The sequence below is a fragment of the Leucopleurus acutus genome (assembly GCF_964270905.1).
Source record: "Leucopleurus acutus genome assembly, chromosome: 2".
Taxonomy (NCBI): domain Eukaryota; kingdom Metazoa; phylum Chordata; class Mammalia; order Artiodactyla; family Delphinidae; genus Leucopleurus; species Leucopleurus acutus.
In genome coordinates this window covers 140900288-140925677 of record NC_139143.1, presented here as the reverse complement: position 1 = coordinate 140925677, position 25390 = coordinate 140900288, and the positions used below count along the sequence as shown (strand labels likewise).

Genomic DNA, 25390 nt, shown 5'->3' with positions numbered 1-25390 from the left:
CAGAGCAAGGGGTAGTTGCAGGTCCCTGCAGCATTTTATCCGCAGTTCATCTGCACTGGAATAATTAAGAGTTGACTGTGGTTTTGTTTGGGTTTGGGCTATTATATTTCATTCTTTCTCTATTACCCTGGTTAACTAAGACTGTATGTATGTAGCAAAAACTTTAATATACGATTACTTTTTGACTAAGAATGACGATTCTAGAGAAAAAAATCAGAAATGTATATTGTTCATTTATTAAAATAACTTAAATACCACATAACATTATTTATCATTACATAAATGATGATACAGAAATGGAATACTCAGCAGCCATTAAAAATAATTTTGTAAAAGATTATTGAAATAGAAAAACATTTACAATGTGAAGCAGGCTACAAAACAGTATGGAGAATATATCATTTTTGTGAAGAAAAATGAAAATACATGCAAGGAAAAACTACTAGGACATACAATAAAATATTAACAATGTTATCTTAGAGCTGTGGAATAAATTTTTTTTCTTTGTACTTTTTGGTGTTTCCCCAAAATTTATGCATTAAGCTTGTATTAATTTTGTAAATAGAAAAAAGCAAAATGAATGCTGATTTAATGAAAGGAAGAAGGAAGGTGCCAGAACCCTGGGGAATATCTACATTTAAGGTATTTGAATGAGAAAGAGGAACCAACATCTTAGACTTGCACTTTTTAAGAACTAACCTTTCTCTTTTGCTAGTTTCTATCTATTTTAGCTTCCTAGCTGCCTATCAGTATAATAATACTTAACTAAGCCTTAAGCATCTAGGTTAAAATAAGGGAAAAAGACATAGAAAGTTTTTGTAAAACAAAACAAAAACAAAAAATACCCCCAAACTAATATTTCTTAGAGTCCTAGTGGTCCCATGAACAAATGCTGGCCACAGACATGACGGAATCTCTGAAATTTTAAAGAGGTCCTTTAGTTTAATACAGTGGAGGTAAGAAATCTTCCTGGGTAAAGAGGTACTTCTGGAAATTGTATTAATCCTTTCAGGCTAAAGTAGTACCATTTATAAATGCTTCTGTAGAACACTAACTGTTTCTATAGAACTGAAAGAATCCTTTCCATTTTACTCTAGAGGGTTTAGGAGTAATCCCAGGAATGACTGAGCTAATCCATCTTACAATTTTGGCCACTGTTCTAAAATCAGGGTTATCATATAAAACATCTCATACAGAGGCCTTAACATGTAATTCCTACACACACTACTAACAAATAGCCATAATAATATAGTGCTCTATGAAACTAAAAAACAAAACCAAAACAAAACTGTATTCACACGCTTTAAACGTATTCCCATAATAAATAAATAAAAAGACACAGAAAAACCATCTGTAAAAGAATTACATGTATTAGGCAACAGGGAATTACACAAATTGGAAAAATGAAAGCATTTTTAGGAATTTAGGAAATTATAGTGAAAATTAAGTCTAAAGGTTTAAGAGTGTACTGTGAAGGGACTTTATTTCTAGATTTTACCAAAAACTCTTTCAGAGTACAGCTTATTTGAATAAATACTTTTGAGAAGCACCTGCTTGGAAACAGACTTCCCACCTGGTCAAGGTAACTGTAACAATTACATAGGAAGCAAGATTTGTTTCAAGATGTGACTGCAGGTATTTCTCATGCAATTGAAGTTACATAGCTGTGGAAACTTACAGACTTTTAAATCTGAGCTTAGGTAAGTAAACTTCAAAGCACTGTGAGCAACCAAAAGGAACTAGGGAATACTAGAAAATGGGCATCTAGCTTAACTGAGGCCAAAAATATCACCGTGAAAAAGTGGATCCCAAAGAAATATAAGCTCCTTAAGGAAAGAGATGTTAGCGTTTTGTCCACTGCTGCATCCTAGAATCTAGAACAGTGCCTCCCAAATGATAGACACTCAGTATTTTCACTAATGAACAAATCAGAGACCCTTCCTGGTGTATATGAGGAATCAATCCAAATTCACTTCTTATATCAATACTTAATAATCTCCCATCAACTGGAGAAGCTGTTACTGAATGACTAACATACTATGAAGCTAACTGTACTATACTGTATATTTTTGAGTGAAATGAGTGATGAAAAATTATGTTTTTTACTTTTGAAAAGCCCAGATCCCAGTAATTTTGAAATTGGTATGCCTGTTACTAAAGTAAGAGTATGACAGTATTTTGGGGACATAGCATTTCATGTATTTCCATCTTCTTAAAACCCTTCAAAACACGGCAAGAAAAACTAGTGCTAACATACAGGTGCTGCTTCCTCCAGACACTGGTGCATCACTTAAAGACACTTGTGCCGGCATCTGCCAGGCAGTGCTAACAGATGGAAGACATTAATCATCTGGTTGGTGTTCCCACTTTGTCCATCCAGCTTCAAATATAACTGCACTGAGCTAGATGAGTCAGCATCTGGTCCACCAAAAGCTAGTGCATCACTCCCAAAGCAAAAAGGAGAAAGTTCACACTTCAGAATCCTGAATCAATGCCAAGAGTATCTGCGTTGCCTCAAGGTTTCAGACTCTCTGATGACCTTTAGCTCCCTAGATACCAAGGCAAAGACAGATCTGAAAGCTCCAAAAAACAGGTAGGTTGTCATATACAAGACTGCAGCCCCAGGCAATATAGATGGTATTTGTTCGCACCTTGGATTAATTGCTTTGAAGGATCAAAATGCAGAAGACAGAAACATTCAACATTTAAGACAGTTTTCTTAATAATAAAGCACTAAAAAATGTGAATAAGTCATACTTTCATTTTTCAGAAGCGAAAAGGACAAGTGGCAACTTGCCTTTGGAAAACACATTAATATCAGAGTAATAAGCTATCTATCTCATAGAGACAGTAGCCTAAGAAAGACTATTATCATATAAATCTCAAAGTTCTATTAAATAAATCTCAGAATAATGTTTTTAACTAAGACAACAAAACAAAAACATCAGCAACAACAAAAAATTAAACAGAATCTGTAAAGTGGTATATGAAGATGGAAAAAGGAAAATCTGGAAATCTACACACTGAGAGTTCTCTATTAAAATCAAGGAGGCCCAAATCCTAAAACAGAAAAAAGAAACATGTTAAAACACAATCTTTTAAAAGAATCCAATGAGGTTTTTATAGATACACATATTAATGCTTCATTTATTCAAGACATTTTTTTCTTACACTGGGAGCACTTCTGCATGTATTGTAGGAGATTATATGAATGACAATGCTGAGAGATGCCTTCTCAATAAGCCCTTCTAGTTTTAAATTTTAAATCTGAGTCTGGAATCCTAATTAAATGTTTAAATTACATTTGCTTATTTTTTATACATTATAGTTTTAAAACAATCTATATACTTTAAAAAGAGAAACAGCAATTTACAGTGTGAAAATAAGGTTATGTAAAACTACACAAACCTTCTCATAAAGTAGCAGTGACAATTTCCAAAATGAAGATACTTAATAAAAAACAAAGCAGTTAGTGGGGGGGGGGGGGTAGAAGAGAACCAGTGGAGTGCACAGAAGACCTAGGTTCTAGATTCAGTTTTGCACTGATTGTGTACCTTAGTCTCAACTTCCTTAGGTCTTAATTTCTTCCCTAGTAAGAAGAGGCAGATGGATCTCTATGCTTCATTTCAATTTTAAACACAGAGACTCTTATAGTTTGTAAGAAAAGATCTGAAGAACTTTTTGGACAACGAGTTGAATACGTTCCTCAGATCTTAACAGGAAGGGCCTGTCACCATTCAACTCTCATGGCAATAACTATAAAGCATATCCCATAATTTTATTGTGAGAAAAGAAAAAAATCTACCCTAAGGGCAAAATTATACTTCATATCCTATTTATACATTAAACATAGAAAATGAATGCCTAGTCCCTTCCTGGACTCTAGAAGCACTCTCTGAGATAGAGTCAACTAAAAATCCTAGGATTATGATTGTGGCCAAAACATTCAGCCTATGTTTCTCTCTGTCTTCCCTGAAAGCTGCTAGACAGTTCTAAGACCAATTAATAATTCTCGTGGGCAGGGCCAAACTTCAGCTTAAAATAAGTACTTATAGTAGTTCAGGGTTGAAACTCTTATCAACTTTCAGATTTAGGAAAAGAGAAGGAGGTTTAAGGATCATACTGACCCTAAGAAGGATGGACAGTAGAAAAGATATGCTTTATCACCTATAGCACATACTTTCATCATAACCATTATATAAAACTATGGGATATCTTTTTGCTTTGATGTTATTTTTTTTCTTGTGAACCTTGTCCTTTAACTATATTCACTGCAAAGAAACAGTCTGAATTGAGAACTGCAGGAGCAATGAGCATATACAAAAATGCTTTATAGAAGATTAGAGACCTGCAAGACATGGATGGACCTATAGACTGTCATACAGAGTGAAGCAAGTCAGAAAGAGAAAAACAAATATCGTATATTAACACATATGTGTGGAATCTAGAAAAATGGTATAGATGATCTTATCTGCAAAGCAAAAATAGAGACAGAGACATAGAGAACAAACGTATGGATACCAAGGGGGAAGGGGGGGGTGCGATGAATCGCGAGACTGGGATTGACATATATAGACTATTAATACTATGTATAAAATAGATAACTAATGAGAACCTACTGTATAGCACAGGGAGCTCTACTCAATGCTCTGTGGTGACCTAAATGGGAAGGAAATCCAAAAAAGAGGGGATATATGTATATGTATAGCTGATTCACTGTGTTGTACAGTAGAAACTAACATAACATTGTAAAGCAACTATACTCCAATAAAAATTTTAAAAAACAATAAAAAAAGATTAGAGACCTGCCTTTCCTGATAAGCAAAAAGACAGGTTTACAATACTAGATGATCTCTTAAATTTCCCCTGGTTCTCAAATTATAATTCTATACAGATAATATACTATAATTAAGATTACATATACGTATCACTTACTGTTTCTTTTAAACAATATTCATGGATATAACTGCGTTTTTCTAAATGTCTCATTGGTAATACTCAGTCTTGTAAGTCTGGTTCCATAATAATCTATAATGTAACTACTTCCATCTGAAGGTCCAACAATCTAGAAGAGAAAATTTTCCAAATTACCCATTTTACAAAAGATACTTTAAAAATACTTTGAGTTTACTTTTCTTAGGTGTTAATACAATTATTTCAGTAGCACCAGAAATACAACTCTAACTCAAGCAAAAAAAAGTAATTGTGGCTCATGTAGCTGAAAAGCACACTGGGGAAGCTCACAGAATCAAGAGGGCTGCAGAACTAAGGGCCTCAACGACTGAAACTCCATGCCCCACAAGGCCCTTGGTTTGGCAGCCCTGCCTCTTCGTGTAGCTCTGCCTGCCTTCCTTCTACAGACAGGCACCCTCAATTGGTTGCCAACAGTTGCAGATACACATCTTCGCAGCTCAGTAGCTCCCAACAGAAAGAAAGTTAAATTTTCTTCCTCAGTGTTTATATAACAATTTCAGGGAAGAACATTCATTGATCTGCTTGGTTTTTACACCTGTTGCAGAACAAATTACTGAATCCAGGGTAACAGGATTAATATTGGCCAGGCCAGGATCCCTCTGGGAGATGAGACAGGATGACTGACAGTCCTACCAGAACCACATGGAATGGAAAAGGAAGAGATTTAAAAAAAAAAAAAGCTCATCCATGCTAATCACAGCTAATCACAATAATCTTGTCCATTTAATCACATTTGTGACAATTCACTTAACATGATCTCTCTATTATCCTTTAAGATAATAATCTTCACACTGTAGCTTTAGGGGTACACAAGGATTTACTAAGGTATATGTAGACCCAGATAGTTTCAAGGGAATTCATTTTGAGATCCTTAATTCAAGTAAATACTCTTTGTAAAACTGATCCACCTGATACCACACTAGGCTTAAAAGCAGCATGCTAGGTCCCCTGCCCACTTCTTTGCTTTCACTGTGGTCCCTTCTCCAACTTGACAACAGTAAAGCATACCTACAGTAAGGCACACCCTGAATCTTATGATGGCACATTGCCATGAGGTATAAAAGTCTCTGATGTGTCAAAGAAGGGGATAATTCAAAATATTGGATTTCAGAAAATCTCTTTTAATCAAGAGTCCAAAAATATGCTCTGTCACATCTTGTTCAAAAGATGCAGCCCTAGTAAAATTTTACTTTTAGCTTAAAAATAATTTGCTAATATTTGTAACATGTTTATGCTATTTTGATCAACTGTATATCAGTAATTATAATGACAACTCAATCCAGAAATCACGGAACATTTTTTAATATTTTAATGAATGATATGATCAGTAGAAGATTTTCAAGCATAAAAACATATTGGGGGTAAGGAGGGTGGGAGGGAGGGAGGGAGACGCAAGGGGGAAGAGATATGGGGACATATGTATATGTATAACAGATTCACTTTGTTTTAAAGCAGAAATTAACACACCATTGTAAAGCAATTATACTCCAGTAAAGATGTTAAAAAAAAAAAACAAAAGAAGGGGCTTCCCTGGTGGCGCAGTGGTTGAGAGTCCGCCTGCCAATGCAGGGGACACAGGTTCGTGCCCCGGTCCGGGAGGATCCCACATGCCGCGGAGCGGCTGGGCCCGAGGGCCATGGCCGCTGAGCCTACGTGTCCAGAGCCTGTGCTCCGCAACGGGAGAGGCCACAACAGTGAGAGGCTCGCGTACCGCAAAAAAAAAAAAAAAAAAAACAGAAATATATTTCTAATTTGTATGTAATGAATGTGCATTGTTTAAAATCTGGGTTACTTCTATTTAAAGTTTCTTCTTTCTTCAACTTGAATAGAATAATGTGTAGCAAAACTATGCCCTGAAATTATATTTAAAATAAGCTAACATTCATCATTTTTTTTTTCTAAAGAAGACCTGACATAGGAAACCAGTCGACTGGCCATGTTGCATTCTAACAGAAGAGAGGTTATTTGATTCTTTGCTCTTGGTTGAGCAACTCTCATGGTATTGAACATCTCAAGACATTGTAGAGAGGTTATTTTAATGATAAAAATAGATGATTTTAAGGAAATTTATATTTTGTATGAGTTTGTGAAAATTTCAGTAGAGGCAATACTAATAAAATTTAAAGTGTATGATATACCGAGTAGAACAATGAAGAACCAAAAAAAAAAAAACAAAAAAAAAACCATATTGGGGGTACTTCCCTGGTGGTGCAGTGGTTAGGAATCCACCTGCCAATGCAGGGGACATGGGTTCGAGCCCTGGTCCGGGAGGATCTCACATGGCACGGAGCAACTAAGCCCGCAAGCCACAACTACTGAGCCCTCATGCCACAACTACTGAAGCCCGTGCACCTAGAGCCTGTGCTCCGCAACAAGAGAAGCCACCGCAATGAGAAGCCCGCGCACCGCAACGAAGAGTAGCCCCCGCTCGCCGCAACTAGAGAAAGCCCGCGTGCAGCAACAAAGACCCAACACAGCCAAATATAAATTAAATTAAATTTTAAAAAAGATTAAAAGAAACATATTGGGGTAAAATTCTGTTGGAGAATGGGAATAGAAATAAAAATTCAAGGAGAAAAAGAAACAATGTAAAAATTATAATAGTGAAGGGTTCATTCATGTGTTTTTAAAGTCAATATTTTAAATTCTATGGTATTTATACTCTGTTGGATACATTTTAAAATTGATGTAACAGTTTTATTTAAATATGTCAATATTTGCAAACTAGAAATTATATCCTTTGCAACTATTTAAACTTATGACAAAACTTAAATGTCAACTTAAAACATGCAAAGGGTAGGGATTAAAAAAAATTTTCTTTTAGGGGTTATGCAACCAGAGTTTGAAGAACACTGCTGTAGCGCATTCTTCACTTTAAAAATAAATTTGGTTTTAAAAACTATTCAACAAATACTTAATTCCTACAGTCTATGCACTGTGCTAGGCATTATACACAGAACAGGGAATAAGATACAATCTGCCAACAGGGAGTTTATTCTAGTGAACTATAAATGTTAATGTTCAAATAACACTTACAAAGCACTTACGTTCTAGATACCATGCTAGGTGCTGTCACGCACTTGGGGATTTCCTCCGAAGATCAAATTGCTTTGTCTTGGCATTTATGAATGTTATTTATGAATTTAAGTATAAATTAAAACCTTTTTAATGGTAACGTCACAGACGAAACTACTATGAGTATTAAGCAAAGAAAGAAAAGAATGGATAACTAGAATTTACATGTTTTGAGACCATATAAAGGAAACAAAGAAAAAGGAAAGCCCAGCCAGTAGAAGTAAGTTAAGTCATATGGTAAAAACTTGCCTAATTTGGAATATGTGCACAGATTGGAACTGGGCCTTTTGTCCTATTATTTTTTTCTTCCTATGCCATCTCCTCTGACAATCTCACTTATCCCTGTTGAAAAAAAAAGTATTCAGAAGTTGGAAATAAGGAAAATATAAGATTGGATGGCCTTTTAATATCATGCATTTCTAATAAGCCCACCTGCAGCTCATTTGACTCTCAGGAAACAGAACTATTTAACTAAAAATTGATTAGGACCCAGATGATTTACAATCTTGTCACATTACCAGTTAACATATAGAAAAATGATACAGTGTCCTTTTAGTCTTGTTTCCCCTGTCCTGTAGAGAAAATAGCCCCAAAGATTATAGTTTAATTACCTATCAATACATGATCCAATTTTGTATCTAATTTAGCAATCTTATTACAGCATTTCTTTCCCCTCAAATTATGTAATTCTGGCTCCTCAACACCTAGTTCTATGGTGGTAATTCCATCCTCTTTCCACGGGTTTGGTTCAGCCTGAGCATGTAATCAATCACCAATGAGATAATAATCTATGAGACAAGTTCAATAGGAGGCTTATCTGCTTTTAAGAAGATATGTGTGAGAGAAAAAGAGATGTTTTTCCGCCTCTGAAAGTAACTACATAGCAAGTGGTGCTAACCAAAGGAACTGAAGATGGCAAAGAGAAGGAAGGAAGAAGGGAAGAAAGGAGGGAGAGAAGGAAGGGAAGGAGGGAATAATGAATTTGGATCTTTCACTTTGTCTTTAAGCTCTAAATTAACAAATCTTAGAACTACCATATCTCCAGATTCTTGGTATATAATATAATAAACTATCACGTTATTAAAGCCAATTTAAATTGAGGTTTCTGTTACTCATAGCCAAAACTCCAGATAATGCACTTGTCTTCAATGCCTCCTACACACCACTGCCAGATCACCAAAGCATAGCACTAGTTGCTATTTTCTGCTAAAACAATTTGAAGACCTGCTCCAAAGACAACCAAATTAAGTCAGTGTGGTAAAGCATTAGACAGAAAGGAAATCTTGAAGAGAAAACTGTCGATAACTAGTTGTAGGATTAATCCTCTCTGGATCTCCATTTTTCTTAGCTGTAAATTGAGGAATAGAATAAACGAATCTGTATGGTACTTTTAAAATTTTATATCTTGTTTGACTGATATTTAAATGCAAACAACTCTACAAGGTATTGTCAACATCCTTTTCTATCAACTATCCCAGCAAAGAAGAAACTGCTCTCCTTACTTAATTTTTAAGAAAACTATCAGCTGTAAAGGTTTCAATTATTTAAGTCCATATTCCCTCACCAAAATTAAAAATTAAACCTGTTTTTAAGCATCTATATTATACACTTATGTATAATACAGTGCCAGTTATAAATTACTTTATTTATTTTTAAATTTTATTTTATTTGTTTTTTATACAGCAGGTTATTAGTCATCAATTTTATATACATCAGTGTATACATGTCAATCCCAGTCTCCCAATTCATCACACCACCACCCCCACTCCCCCCACTTTCTCCCATTGGTGTCCATATGTTTGTTCTCTACATCTGTGTCTCTATTTCTGCCCTGCAAACTGGTTCATCTGTACCATTTTTCTAGGTTCCACATATATGCGTTAATATACGATATATAAATTATTACAAGTATATTACTGTACTGTTAAATATAAAACTACAAATTTTAAAAAATATCTCATACTGAGAAATATTTTACTCAGTTAAATATGCCTATGTCCACTTGTTCATTGACAATAGAGTATGAAACCTAAAATTATGTGTTTATTTCTCTCCTACAAAATAGCCTGAAGCCAAATTCTATAGCATGAAGTATTTGTTTGATAAGCTAGGGCAGATTTTTTGAAATCTATTGGGAAAAGTAAGACCACTTAACAATTAATGGACCAAGAGGTTACTACAGGTTTTCAAGAGGGAAAACAGGAGGGCCACTACATTGTGGGAAGCTATTTTGTACAAAGGGTGTCAACATCTCTTGTGTGAGAAGCCCTAAAACCACAAGAAAACAACTTCATATTTGTCTACATTAGTTTCCTGCAGCTACTGTAACAAATTACCGCAAATTTAGTGGATTAAAACTAGAAAATTACTCTCACAGTTTTGGATGCCAGAAGTCTAGAATCAAGGTTATCAGTGCAGTCGTATGACCTACAGAGACTCTAGGGGAGAATCCATTCTAAGGTGCTCCTTTGGCATTGCTTGGCTTATGGCCACATCACCCCAATCTCTGCCTTTGTCTTCACACCACCTTGTTTTCTGTGTGGGTGTTTGTGTCTAATCTTTTGTCTCCTATAAGGATACTTGTCATTGGATTTAGGGCCCTGTCCAGATAATCTAGAATAATCTCTTCATATCAAGATACTTAATTTAATCACATCTGCAAAGACCCTTTTTCCAAGTAAGATAATATTCACAGGTTCCAGGGATTTGACGTATCTTTTGTCCTACCACACCTTTGTTCTGTGAAGATGGTTGGTGGTGGTTTGGAGGAACTGGGTGAAATTTAATTTCTCCTTTCCTGTCATTTCTGATTGTTTTCACCATGAAATTTTATTTGCAGCCTAAATGCAAAAAATCTTGAATTGTTTACTTAAAGGAGTAGGCTTTTCTATAGGTGCAAAGTCTATAGCAAGAAAAGTAAATCAGAAAACTTTAGAAGTACACATTAAAGTCAAGAATGTTAAGCAGTGATCATCAAATTTCCTGTTTTCCTGTTCTTAATCTTGGATCTCCACTATAATTCTCCATAATCCCACTCACCCACCCACAGGCACCACACAAATAATGGGCATATACTTAACTGGGTATATGACTTGGAAACATATTTATTCTTGAAAAACATGTGATGTTCTTTGAATAAATATGCATTTTAAATTTATCCAAGTGATACTGTTGTGGATCTTGTTCAATTTCAAACGATTTTCACAGTACACTAAGATTTTAAGACATTTCCATGTAGCTGTATGTACATCTAGGAAAGTGCCTGTAATTGTTGCCTAGTGTTACAGAAGATACATCCATTCTCCAATTAGTGTACACATCTAGGTTAATTCCAACTTCCTGCTACCACAAACAGTGCTATAAGAGACATATTTGTACAATGTCCCCTTGTGGACAGGAGTATGAGTATTTTGGGGTAAGTGCCCAGAAGTATCTCTTTATTTACACATTAGTTATTTGGGTGATTTTGTGAATCATCTTTAGTTTATGGCGCTCATTTAACTATTAAGTTCCCTATCATTTTCTTGTTGATTTGTATATTCCACATATCAATTCCGGTTGCTAGTATTCTTTAACTCAGTCTATTAACTGTTAACTTGGTCTATGATATTCTTTTTAGAAAAGAATTTCTTAATTTTAATGTATCAAATTCAATGATTTTTTTTTCCTTTATGGTTTATGTTTTTGAGATCTTGGTTAAGAAGACTTAACCCATCTAAGGTCATGAAAATATTTTCTTCAATTAGCTTTCTGTAAAAGTTTTCTTCTCCTAGATACATACCCCAAAGAATTGAACAGGGGCTTAAACAGATACTTATACACAAATATTCATAGCAGCATTATTAACAATAGCCAAAACGGGCAAACAGCCCAAGTGTCCATCAACAGATGAATGGATAAAAGAAACGTGGTACATACATACAGTGGAACATTATTATTCATCCATAAAAAGGAATGAAATTCTGAAACATGCCACAATATCAATGAACCTTGAAAACATTATGCAAAGTGAAATAAACCAGACATAAAAAGACAAATATTGTACGATTCCAACTATATGAAATATCTATAAAGTAGGCAAATTCTTCAGGACAGAGTAGATTAGAGGTTACCAGGGACTGGGGGAGAGCAAAATAGGGAGTTACTGCCTAATTGGTACAGCGTTTCTGTTTTGGGTGATGAAAAAGTTTTCGAAGTAGTGGTGACAGCTGCACAACATTCTGAATGTAATTAATGCCAATGAACTGTATACTTAAAAAAGGTTAAAATGGCAAACTTTGTATTGTATATATACTTTACCACACAAAAAAGAGCTTACCTTATTTGAACTTTAACAGTGTTGTAGTTTCGTTTGTAATATATAAACTTTTGATTTTGTTAGTGGAAAATGTATTTTTGTTTGTATATATTTAAGTATCACTCTAGTAACAATAAATTAAAGGAAAAAAGATGGTTACCAGTAACTACTTTAACACCTAAACTTTATCAACAGATGTGATCCCTCATTTACTGGCACTGCCTTGTTGTTGAAGTCAGACTGCTTAAGTAACTCAAATATCTTATACATTTAAAACGTTATGAATGAATTCAGGAGTGAAGGGCAAAAGCTAACATTTTATGCAACTCTATCAATGTACCGTTTTTCTATCTAATCCACTTATGAGTTTCTTCATATAAAGAATGCAAATATTAAATTAAAAAGAATGCAAGATCATATCTCCTGAAGACTTGGTAAAAAGTAAAATGACACAGCTGCCTCCAATTAGAGGATAATGATGCAACCTGTGTCCATCCCAGTTCCCCAAAGAAGTAAATTCATATTCTCTTAAAAGTCAAATTACATGTTTGTGTCCAGAGCTGACTTCTGTATGTCGTTAATTTTAACATAAAACCATTAAAAACATCTAATTTGTCACATTTTAATTAAGCACCAAAATTCCCACACAATGCCAGAAGTTACACATTCAGATCCCCTGACTTCATTTGATTTAAAGACTGGTTAGTATTAATCCTTAATGACCGATATAAACATCATTCCTCAAGAAATGAATAGGATTCAGCATCATATCTCCTCAGGAAAACACAGCGCTGGGCTCAGTTTCAGGACTACTTTGTTTTTTGAACATTCTTTTAATTCACTAAATAAAAATCTGCCCACAGGTAAGTGAACTAAGTGAAATCTACTGATACTTAATTGAGATGATGTGACAAAGCAGAGACTACCCAAATTATCATTCCCCTCCGTTTTCCAGTTCATTTCCCCAGTAAATCACACCAGGGTTAAATAAATAATACAGAGAACTATTTGAAAGACTTGATATCTAGTTTTTATATATTGCTGTCCTACACCTAGTGAACTATCAAGGACTTTGACCAACTTTTCCAGTAATGGAAATAGATTTAGGGTGATTACATGTTTAGTACTTTTGATCAATGGCATGTATTTCACGGAGCAAGGGCATAGGATATGCCTTTGACAAAACAAACTGGCTTACACAGAAGTGAACCTATTAACCTGAGCCTTATTTATGCTCTAAACTGAAAAGCCTAGGCTTTTAAAATTTTTAGTAAAATTCAAGAATTTAAACAAGATAAAATCAAGATAACTTTTTATTTTCAGCTTGCAGTTCCAAAGGACATATTTCTGATTATAAGTGGGATGTTATTCTCACACCACTTTGGGGAGGGTAAAATTCTAAGTTCCTTTAGGGCAAGGACCCCAACTTATACCTATTTCTACTTTATCATACCAACTTTTATTTTTGTTCATTACCTCTCAAGTGACCCACGAAATTTAGAACTTTAAAGCCCTAAAGAAGAGCAATCATTTTTTTTAAACTATGATTTTCAGCCTCTCACCTTCCCTGTAATTGGCACAAAGCCACACTTTTCACAAGGTATACTGCATTCAGCTTAAATCAGCAAAATTTTGAGAGCATACTCTATGTTGAGCATACTATTAGTGCTACAGGAGATTAATAAAAATCTTTTTTTCTCAAGAAATTTATGTGTGAAAAATCAAACCTGGTGTGTAAAAGTTAAAAAAAAATACAAAAGCAGTATATAACCCAGGGCTAAAATGAGTTACATATATTAAATGCCAAACTAATGAGATATTTAATAAATTTATTTATAAAATTTAAAAAATGTCTTGGAGATTACATTGCTTTGTGTATTTTGCTGCTTATATAGTTATTAGTTCTTTAAGGAATCTACTCTGCAATTTTTTTTTTTAAATTGGGGTATAGTTGTTTTACAATGTTGTGTCTGCAATGTTAATAGGAATGAAAATAAAAGTAATTTCTTCCACAATGCATAGAATTTTTTAAAATTGTCACGAAGAACCCTGGCATACTTCCTCCAAAAACTTTCTACATTCCAATGCATATTTCCATTTTCCCCATACCCATCTTCATGTTTCTGATTTGTGGCTGTCTTGTCTCCACTGAACACAATCAATTTTCTTTCCTTTTTGTTGGTGGAATACACATCAATTGTTTTGGTATAATTAAAACTATTCATTGTGTGAGTGAGAAAAGAGATTTAAATGAAATCAAATATTCTCATATTTTTTCTGATAAAAGACCAAATTATCTAATCTATCCTTCATGATATATATAAATATAAGCACAAAACAATGAGTATTTTAAAATCTTCAGACCTGCCTTATGAATAACTATATATACAGCAACTATATATAGTTATATACAATGGTTGCCTATGATTGAAAAACTGTATGCTATCCATGCATCACTGATTTAGATTTTGTTGAATACACAAAAGAATTAATTCTATGTATTGTTTTATACCATTCATTCACACAGTGCCATCCGCATATTTTTTAAGAACAAAAAACAAACAGAAGAAACTTCAAAAGTTTACTAACAGATAAATTCATGAAAGTGTTTTTAGTAAATATAGCTACATTTAAAGCTTACTTACTTTAGTAATATATGTGTTACACTTTATATTGTTTCAGTTCAAAGATGAAATAACTACAGCTTCCCTGGTGGAGCAGTGGTTAAGAATCCGCCTGTCAATGCAGGGGACATGGATTCGAGCCCTAGTCCAGGAAGATCCCACATGCCGTGGAGCAACTAAGCCCGTGCGCCACAACTACTGAGCCTGCGCTCTAGAGCCCGTGCTCCGCAATAAGAGAAGCCAAGACGATGAGAAGCCATGCACCGCAATGAAGAGCAGTCCCTGCTCACCACAACTAGAGAAAGCTCGGCGAAGCAACAAAGACCCAATGCAGCCAAAACAAAACAAAACAAAAAGAACAAATAAATAAATTTAGAAAAAAATTATAGGGGCTTTCCTGGTGGCACAGTGGTTGAGAGTCCGCCTGCCGATGCAGGGAACATGGGTTCGTGCCCCGGTCCGGGAAGATCCCACATGCCGCGGAGCGGCTGGTCCCGGGAGCCATGGCCGCTGGGCCTGCGCGTCCGGAGCCTGTGCTCCGCAACAGGAGAGGCCACAACAGTGAGAGGCCCGTGTACCGTTAAAAAAAAAAAAAAAAAAAAAAATATATATATATATATATATATATAAAAGAAATAACTAGGCCTATTTTTTTAAAGAGGATTTTCCTGGATTTTTGTTATAAACACTGTGAAGCAAAGTATGTTTTTATAGGTCTTGAGTTCATGCACAATATGTTTCTGGGATCACAGCCCAAAAGAAAAACATTGCAACTCACTGGGGAATAATATTTAATGGCAAAAAGAAAAAAAAACTGGGGATGGAGAGAATGAGTAAGGAAAGAAGAATAAACAAAAAGATGATAGAATGTAAAAGGTTTATGAGAAATTGAAAAATATATTTAGGACAAAAATATTAACATAGTTTATGATATTTATAGTAAAAACTTATTTGGCCGAAAAAAATTCTCTAAAATTAATGTAGTCAACATCACATGTTAAGTATATTAAACAACATGTAGAATAAGGATACATGTCTTATTTGGCTACTTTTGAAAAATGATTTATTTTTCCCCTAATCTGAAAGCAGTCTAAGGTAGCCATCCCTATTAAAATGTCTTATTTAGGGAAATATACTGTAGAAATTCAAACATTCTAATTCTACCTCAATAATTTGTTGATATAATAGTCTCAATTCTAGATCTTTAAGAACTATTAGTTCTGAAAAGTTTAGGTATACATGTACTAGAAAATAGTGGCTGAATCAAATAAGCTCTGTAATTTGACATAAATAAAGCTACAAAGCACTGACATCATCAAAGAAAGAACGTAGTGTGAAATATTAACGAAATGGTTGGGTTTTAAAGATGTGGAATTCTGTATATCTCAAAGAATCCCAATAATACATTAAATTCCTTGGATCCTCAGAGAAACCCATTTCCAAGCATATGTGCACAAGTACCTTAGCCTCTTCATGCCTGCTTGCCTGTACCACAGTCAGAGAAGGCAGGATATTTGGTTAGGCATATGTTTATGAATAAAGACAGGAAAATTCCAACTTTAAAACCAAATATTTTCCTTGTTTAATTCTGATATCTTATTGGTCCATATGTTGCCTCCTCCTCACAGTATGGTCCCCTCCTCACAGTATGTTACCAAAAATCTAGATTTTGACTTTCTTTTAAAGCATAAGGATAACATCAAGCAGACAGAATTGAGGAGTGGAAATACTGTCTGAGAAAGAAGAGCAAAACTGATGATAATCTAAATACATACTGACACATTTACTGAAGACATTAGGTGCTCCATAAATGCTTACTGAAATGCTGTTTTGTGACATTTGTTGTGATAAATTCATCTCTTTAAGAATCCTCATGAGTTAACCACAACCAGTTCAGTATAATTTAATAGAAAACATCTGGTGGCACTTTTAAACGCGTAAGAAGAGCATTTCACAAACCACTGCAGCAGGAGAAAATGAGGCTAACACAGAGAAGCAGAGATGAAGAGCAGGAGAGTCCTGAACACATCATTTGATTATATGAATTGGGTCTTGCCTGAGACCAGCCCCTCTCCTAGATTTTCCACAGAGTGCCCAGAAATTCCTTTTCTCTTTTTGGCTTAAGCTAGCTGCATTTCAGTTTCTACAATTTGCAACCAAGAGAACGCTAGTATAGAGTACCTGTCCAGTGCAAAAAAATCTTGTTTCTGCCTCCACATATTCATATGTAAATATCAGATTCCCATCAGTATCCTATTATAGTAATTGACAATGTGGCTGTAACAGGAAAAGAAACAATAAGCCTGAAATATAACCTCAGTCCCACTTAGAGATTCATAATACAAACTATAAAGATTCTGAGTTCTCCAGTAAAGAAATCTCTATAACTCAGCTGAACTCACATTTACAAATCATATTAGAGCACAGAATCCTTGTTAATGAAGCTCTTATGTCTTTTAGAACTGCTAATTGGCACAGGTTGGGAAATGCAACTTGAAAACATGGCCGTGATCCTTTAGATCTAGCATCTGAAGAAACATTGAAAAAGCATTCCTAACTGCTTTCTAACATACATATCACAGAATGCAAATTTGAATGTAAAAGTAGTTCATCTTCTAGATTGAAACTAACTTACCTGCATTGAAATAAGAATGAAATCAATTAGGCTCCCAATTCCACAAAATCCTACAGTGCAAAACTTTAACAAACCTAGAAAAGAAGGTAAAGTCATTTACAACCTGGAAAGTCTTATAAATATTAATAAACTTTTCCATTTCCCAATAAACCATTATATATAACACAAATGCTTTATATCGACAATATAAAAATAACACTTAAAAAAAATCAAATCTTGGGCTTCCCTGGTGGCACAGTGGTTGAGAATCTGCCTGCCAATGCAGGGGACGCGGGTTCGAGCCCTGGTCTGGAAGATCCCACATGCCGCAGGGCACTAGGCCCATGAGCCACAACTACTGAGCCTGCGTGTCTGGAGCCCGTGCTCTGCAACAAGAGAGGCCGCGATAGTGAGAAGCCCGCGCACCGCGATGAAGAGCAGCCCCCGCTTGCCACAACTAGAGAAAGCCCTCACACAGAGACGAAGACCCAACACAGCCATAAATAAATAAATAAATAAAGCAAACTGTCAACAAGTAAAAATAAACACTATTAAAAAAAAATCAAATCTTCACCTAAAAATATGAGAAAAGTTTAAAGGGCCCTCTACATAGAAAAGCCAAAAAAAATTAATTCACTTAAATAATAAGAACTGAAATAAAAACTCAATGTAATCTTACAAAACTTAAGAGAAAAGTTTTGTAATCTTACAAAACTTCTAAGAAAATAAATCTTTAAATCTCATTACACCAGAGTTACAGAACATCTTTTAGTCTTAAAATCCTTATTTATTTATTTAGACTTAATACATTATGGATCCAAATTTTAATATGCATTTACAGTAGAAAGTTCAAATAGACAGACTGTCAAGGCACAGAAAAAATAATCAGAAAAAAACACTGATCTTGTAGTTAAACAGCAAAATTCTATCAGTAACCCAAGTATCTTGAAGTTATCCTATACTGTACTTTTTCCCTAAGCATCTTATGTTTTTTATTAGCCCAATAGTCAAAATCAACAATTCTGTGAGCTATATACACCTGTCCTTGGTTCCAACCTTAAAGTTAAGGTACTAAAATAGATGATAATAGAGCATAGAATCTAGGACATATACAATGATATAACACAAAAATATAATGATGAAATGAGAAGAGGCAGATTGGGGGTGGGGGTGGGATGAGTAATCTCTCTTCTATATTTAAACTTGAGCTGCTTTCCAGATATCCCATTTGAGATATAAAAATGGTATGAAGCAAGACTGTTCGTGAAAGGGTAGCTCTAAGCATCAACTACAAATATATATCAGCTAAAATTGTAAGACTGGATGAGATCACCTCTTGCACACATTTGGAAATACATAAAAAAGACTGAAATATGTAGGTAAATTAGATGATTTCCACCCACCCCACCACCCCTTATTAGTATTAGATATACAGTAGAACAATGTTTTAAGTACTGCGATAATACATGTTGGAAATGATATTAAAACTTAAAATATAGATACTATATAAAATTATGCACTTAGTTTTCTTCAAAATACTTATTACCTACCTAATATTTTATATTGTTTACTATCTGTCTCATGGAAGCCCTGTTAGGGGAGGGTCTTTTATATGTCTTGTTCAATTCTGTGTCCTTATTACCTACAACATTGCCTGGCACATGGTAGATGCTCAATATTTGTTGAATAGATAAATTTTCTCAGCTTTTCTGTCTCCTAAAGACCCCTAACTTTTTATCCACTATCTTACATAACAACTCCTTTAATTATTTTTTTCATTCATTGCATTTTACTATAGTTGCCCAAGGAACTTTATCCACTCACTCAGTATATGTACTATATCCATTCACTCACTTATTTTATTTCTGAAATGTATCCCTCTTCACAAAGCATTTTGGAAATACCACAGAGTTTCCCTTCCTTCAACTTGTTTACAAAAAGAATATTAAGAATGGTCAAAAAAAGTTTGTCTTTAATGAACTGCTACTCCATGAAAAAAATGTAACCATGTCAGAGCCTTTGCCCTTGTCATCCCATCTTCCAGTGACGTTCTTCCTGTAGCTCTTCTCATCTCAGGCTACTTCTTCAGAGAAGTCTTTGTAACCCAGCATGCTGCTCCCCGTAGCAGCCCCAGCACTGTTATCACATCTCCCCTATTTATTTCCGTCATGGTGCTGATCAGAAATCATTCATTGGTTTGTTCATTCATTCTCTTTCTTCCTATGCCATGTAAACTCTTAAAGGCAGGGTTCTTATCTGTCTTATTCAAGTCAATTCCTGGAACAGTACGTGACAGAAAGTCAGAGTTTAATAAATATCTGCTGTAAGACTATCAAAAAATTAGAAACAATCTAAGTATCTAACAGGGAGAAATTGTCTCAAGAAATTAAGATAGACCTAACAATAGGAGAAAATACCATGAAGTCATTTTAAAACAATGATATAGAAGTATATTTATTGGCAAAGTAACGATAACACACAAAACAGAGAAAGATGTGAGTCAATTAAAGTCTAGATATTCAGTTGCTAAACCCCTTCTGTAAGGATGTTTCAGAAGATTGAACACGATAGGTTCCTGTTCAGATAAAATATTAGATAAATTAGATAAATATTAGATAAAATGTTAGATACATGTATTTGGAACTTTGGTAAATTTTACCTACTCCTGGAGTAACACTTTTCAGAAACTATAGAACAGATCCAAGATGATATTTAAGCATTTAAGGAATCTGCAAACTAATCAATGATGGAAAGCAGGTGAGTGCTTGCTTGGGAAAAAGCAGGACAAGGAGGGCCAAGAGGCAGGGATTACAAATAGGCATGAGGACACTTTGGGGAGTGACAGATATGGTCATTATCTTGATCATGGTGGTTGTTTCACAGGTGTATACATGTCTAACTTATAAAACTGTACATTTTAAATATGTGCACTTTAAGAGATAATGAGTCAAAGTAAAAACTTAGAATAGTACATGGTACATGGCAAACATATGATAAATGTTAGCCCAGCTGCTACTTGTGCTACCACTATTTCTACTATATTACAATTATTATTATAATTGAGAAATTTATACAGCATAAACCCACATCATTTACAGTAGCATCATCTAACCTAGCCTCCTCTTGCAAATTCCTTCTGTCTGTGTTACAGTCAAACTACCTGAAGTTCTCTTCCAATGGGCTGTGCTCTCATACCTGCATTTATATGTGCTATGCTGTCTTCTGCCTTGCCTCCTCTGCTGCCCCCCACTATTCCCAATCATCTAGCTAACTCTTTTTGGGCCTCTCACTGCTGCGGCCTCTCCCGTTGCGGAGCACAGACTCCAGACGCGCAGGCTCAGTGGCCATGGCTCATGGGCCCAGCCGCTCCGCGGCATGTGGGATCTTCCCGGACCGGGACACGAACCCGTGTCCCCCGCATCGGCAGGCGGACTCTCAACCACTGCGCCACCAGGGAAGCCCCCTAGCTAACTTCTAATAGTCTTTCTTAAAACTTCTGGAAAGTTTTCTCTAATGCTCCCAGGATGAATTTAATGCCATCCCTAGATGCTCCCTAGCACCCTGCCCTTAACTTTCAGCAGAGCACATATCCCATGGTATGATTTATTATATATTTATTTGTCTGACTTCCCCTATATCCTTCCTTCCACAAGCAACTTGAAGTCAGGGTTGTGTCATTTCTGTGCCTACTCAATATGGCTACTGAAGGAATAAAATATATCAATAGTAAATTATCTTATTTGTAAACAAACACTGAGCAACTTGAAAAACACAAAGTAGCATACATTCTAAACAGCATTTATTAAAACTGAAAACGATCAGAACCCTGTGGGGCCCCTGGGCACAGAAGTCTTTCTGTCCCCCGTTTTCTTGTTTGTAGGGAAGAGGATCCAGTCTCCATGACCTTCTCTGAGTTCCAAAGGGCAGAATCAAACAGCTGCTAATCAAGGGAGGAGCAGCCAAGAAACTACCTGAGGCCAGGAACCAGAGAAGCCCATCAAGATTATCTGAGACCAGATTAGAGAAGTGCAGGCCCTGTACACACCCTAATCTTGTCAGCAACCCCACCCTCGAACTATTGCTATAAAACACCTCATCAAATCCTCCTGGGTTGGGACACATAGTTTTCTACTGCAGGAGCCCACTGTGTCCCCCTTTGGCTGGCAAAGCAATAAAGCTATTCTTTTCTACTTCACCCAAAACTCTGTCTCCGAGATTCAATTTGGCACCGGTGCACAGAGGCCAAGCTTTCGGCAAAAAACAATGCAAACCGTTACTCTTACAGATTTCATTATTTTGAGCACCAATACCAGTTTTTAAAAGTTGGGGAGGTATTAGTGAACTACCAAAAGTAGACTGACTTTTTTGTCCAAGTAAAAATTTGTTAGGGCTCTTTGTACAGACCCTATTTACTTATCTTATTGTGGAAAGAAATATTATATTTAGATTTTAGAGATTGTGTTCAAATTCCAATTAACAATGTTTCCAATCAAGAAGGATCCATTTTTATCTTGAACCATTACTATTGTAGATATATTTTTCCAAAAAGATTCTGCTGCCAGATGACATTAATAAACCTCATGTTTTTAGTGTACTTCATTTATACTTCAGTAACTTAAACTTTACATTTAAAAGTACACAAATTCAGGGCTTCCCTGGTGGCACAGTGGTTGAGAGTCCGCCTGCTGATGCAGGGGACATGGGTTCGTGCCCCAGTCCAGGAAGATCTCACGTGCCGCAGAGCGGCTGGGCCCATGAGCCATGACTGCTGAGCCTGCGCGTCCGGAGCCTGTGCTCCGCAACGGGAGAGGCCACAACAGTGAGAGGCCTGCGTACCGAAAAAAATAAAAAGAAAAAAAAACAGTACACAAATTCAATAAAAGAATTTATTTGGGTATAAAATAAAAAGAACAGAGATTCATTTTTGGTATTCTAAAAAATTTTGGTATTTTTTGTTTTATTGCAGGTTGAATCTTGCAAATACTTTTGTTTCTGTATAACTATGTTAGAGAATGCAGATGATTATTTCATACTGAAGTTGCTGTTTGCCAAATCCCAAGCATTCTATAACGATTTGGTAATTAGTTATCACTATTCTTTTTGTATCTATAACTATAAAGGAGAGCTTTCAAATCTTAGAAGAGTTTAACCTACAAATCCCTTTACCTTTATTTGTCCTACAATCTGTGGATATAATACGCCAGTGCAAACTAGTAACTCCAAACTCAAGAAGAAAACAATAATAATATAACCAAAGATTTATACGTTTGGGGCTTGAAAACATGCAACATTTTGTTATTCTCGTAATAAGAAAACATTTACACTTAAAAGTAATACCACTATGAAAAGAGTATCTCTCCCCCATTAACTGCTCCAAAAGAGCTATTATCTTTGAGAATCCATAATCTTTTAATGCTACAATGGACAAAACATAATATACCAGTTACTGCATATTAAAAAAATCACAGGGCTTCCCTGGTGGTGCAGTGGTTGAGAGTCCGCCTGCCGATGCAGGGGACACGGGTTCTTGCCCCGGTCCGGGAAGATCCCACATGCTGCGGAGTGGCTAGGCCCATGAGCCATGGCTGCTGAGCCTGCGCGTCCGGAGCCTGTGCTCCGCAACGGGAGAGGCCACAACAGTGAGAGGCCCACGTACCGCAAAAAAAAAAAAAAAAAAAAAAAAAAATCACAGATGTTAACATGGTTAAAAACACAAAGATGGAATATTAGAAAAATAAGGCTTCATGGTGAAAAAAGGCTTCCAGCTAAAGCAGCACTGGAATAAGAAGTCAATTAAAGGAAATAAAGCTATACATAAAGTAATAGTTCTGGGCTAAAAAGAAATTTGAAATACCTAGAAAGAAAATTTTTCTTAAAGGAATGTTTGGATCTTATCAAATTTAATTTAATCTCACCCTCAACACATTTCCCTTACTTAATCCTAAAGTAAAATTTATATAACGAAGTATCACATTCAACACTAAATTACTTAAAAAGAAACCTACTGTATAGCATAGGGAACTATATTCAATATCTTGTAATAACCTATAATGGAAAAGAATCTTTAAAAGAAAAAAATATATATATATTTATACATATACATATATAAATGACTGAATCACGTTGCTGTACATCTGAAACATTGTAAATCAACTACACTTCAGCTAAAAAAAAAGAAATTACTTAAGAGCAAGCTTCATCATATCTGCATTATTTATTTGGTTCTTATAAAATTCCAGTGATCATAAATGGTATGGAAAAGGATTTTAAAAAGCTATCTATAAAGGGGCGGTGTCAAGGTGGTGTACTAGGAGGACGTGGAATTCGTGCCTCCTCACATCTAGGGCACCTACCAGGCACTGGTGGGGGACCACGGAAACCTAAGGGGACTGGAGGAACCCCAGTGACCGGACTGGGGTCTGTTTTACCTTGTTGATTCACTGTTGTTGATTCTTTTATATTTTTATTTTTCATAATAAATCTTTTATTTTTCTAATTTTATTTTATCCTTTATACATTGCTATTGTTCTCTCTTGTTGGCTTATTTCCCCACCCCACCCTTTTTTTTCTTTCTTTTTCTGTTGTGCTTTTAATTTGTTGTTTCAATTATAGTTTTATTTTGCTAATATATATTTTATCTTTCTAATTTCATTTTGTTTTTTATTCTTTGATATTATACTGCTCCTGATTTTCTTTCTTTTTCATTTATTTATTTTTTTAACCATGCCACAAAGCTTGCGGGATCTTGGTTCCCAGGCTGGAGGTCAGGCCTGAGCTCCTGTGGTGGGAGCTCCGAGTCCAAAGTGCTGGAATAACAGAGAATCTCAGACACCAGAGAATATCAATCACAGTGAGGCCTACCGGAGGTCCTCATCTCAGCAACAAGACCTGGCTCTATCCAACTGTCAGCAAGCTCCAGTGCTGTACGTCTCAGGCCATGCAACCAGGAAGACAGGAATACAGCACCACCCATTAAAAAAAGTATGAAATGACAACAAATATGTCACAGACGAAGGAGCAAGGCAAAAACCTACAAAACCAAATAAATGAAGACAAAATACGCAACCTACCTGAAAAAGAATTCAGAGTAATGACAGTAAAGATGGGCCAAAATCTCGGAAACAGAATGGAGAAAATAAAGAAACATTTAACAAGGATCTAGAAGAACTAAAGAGCAAACAAACAATGATGAACAACACAATTACTGAAATTAAAAATGCTCTAGAAGGAATCAATAACAGAATAACTGAGGCAGAAGAATGGATAAGTGAGCTGGGAGATAAAATAATGGAAATAACTGCCAGGGAGCAGTATAAAGAAAAAAGAATGAAAGGAATTGAGGACAGTCTCAGAGACCTCTGGGACAACATTAAATGCAACAACATTCGACTTATATGGGTCCCAGAAGAAGAAGAGAAAAAGAAAGGGTACGAGAAAATATTTGAAGAGATTATGGTCGAAAACTTCCCTAACATGGGAAAGGAAATAGCCACCCAAGTCCAGGAAGCGCAGTGAATCCCATACAGGATAAACCCAAGGAGAAACACGACGAGACACATAGTAATCAAATTGGCAAAAATTAAAGACAAAGAAAAATTATTGAAAGCAGCAAGGGAAAAATGACAAATAACATACAATGGAACTCCCATACGGTTAAGAGCTGATTTCTCAGCAGAAACTCTACAAGCCAGAAGGGAGTGGCATGATATACTTAAAGTGATGAAAGGTAAGAACCTACAACCAAGATTACTCTACCCCACAAGGATCTCATTCAGATTCGATGCAGAAATCAAAGGCTTTACAGAC

General features: G+C 35.5%; 1 protein-coding gene across 3 annotated transcripts in view; it reads right to left on the bottom strand.

Moving 5' to 3' along the window:
* Positions 1-310: 310 nt before the first annotated feature.
* The window catches only part of TM2D1 (TM2 domain containing 1), a gene marked incomplete at its 5' end in the record, with an annotated part of 54969 nt that continues 29889 nt past the window's right edge, over positions 311-25390 (bottom strand). The window contains 3 exons of one of the 3 annotated variants that reach the window (XM_082834091.1): positions 311-3060; positions 4936-5065; positions 17606-17679. In XM_082834091.1, the coding sequence (XP_082690217.1) occupies positions 4955-5065; positions 17606-17679 (185 nt within the window). In that variant the 3' untranslated portion in view covers positions 311-3060; positions 4936-4954. Of the gene's footprint in view, positions 3061-4935; positions 5066-8213; positions 8392-15099; positions 17248-17605; positions 17680-25390 lie in introns of those variants that run through there. The other 2 variants (XM_082834093.1, XM_082834092.1) reach the window with 2 other exon arrangements.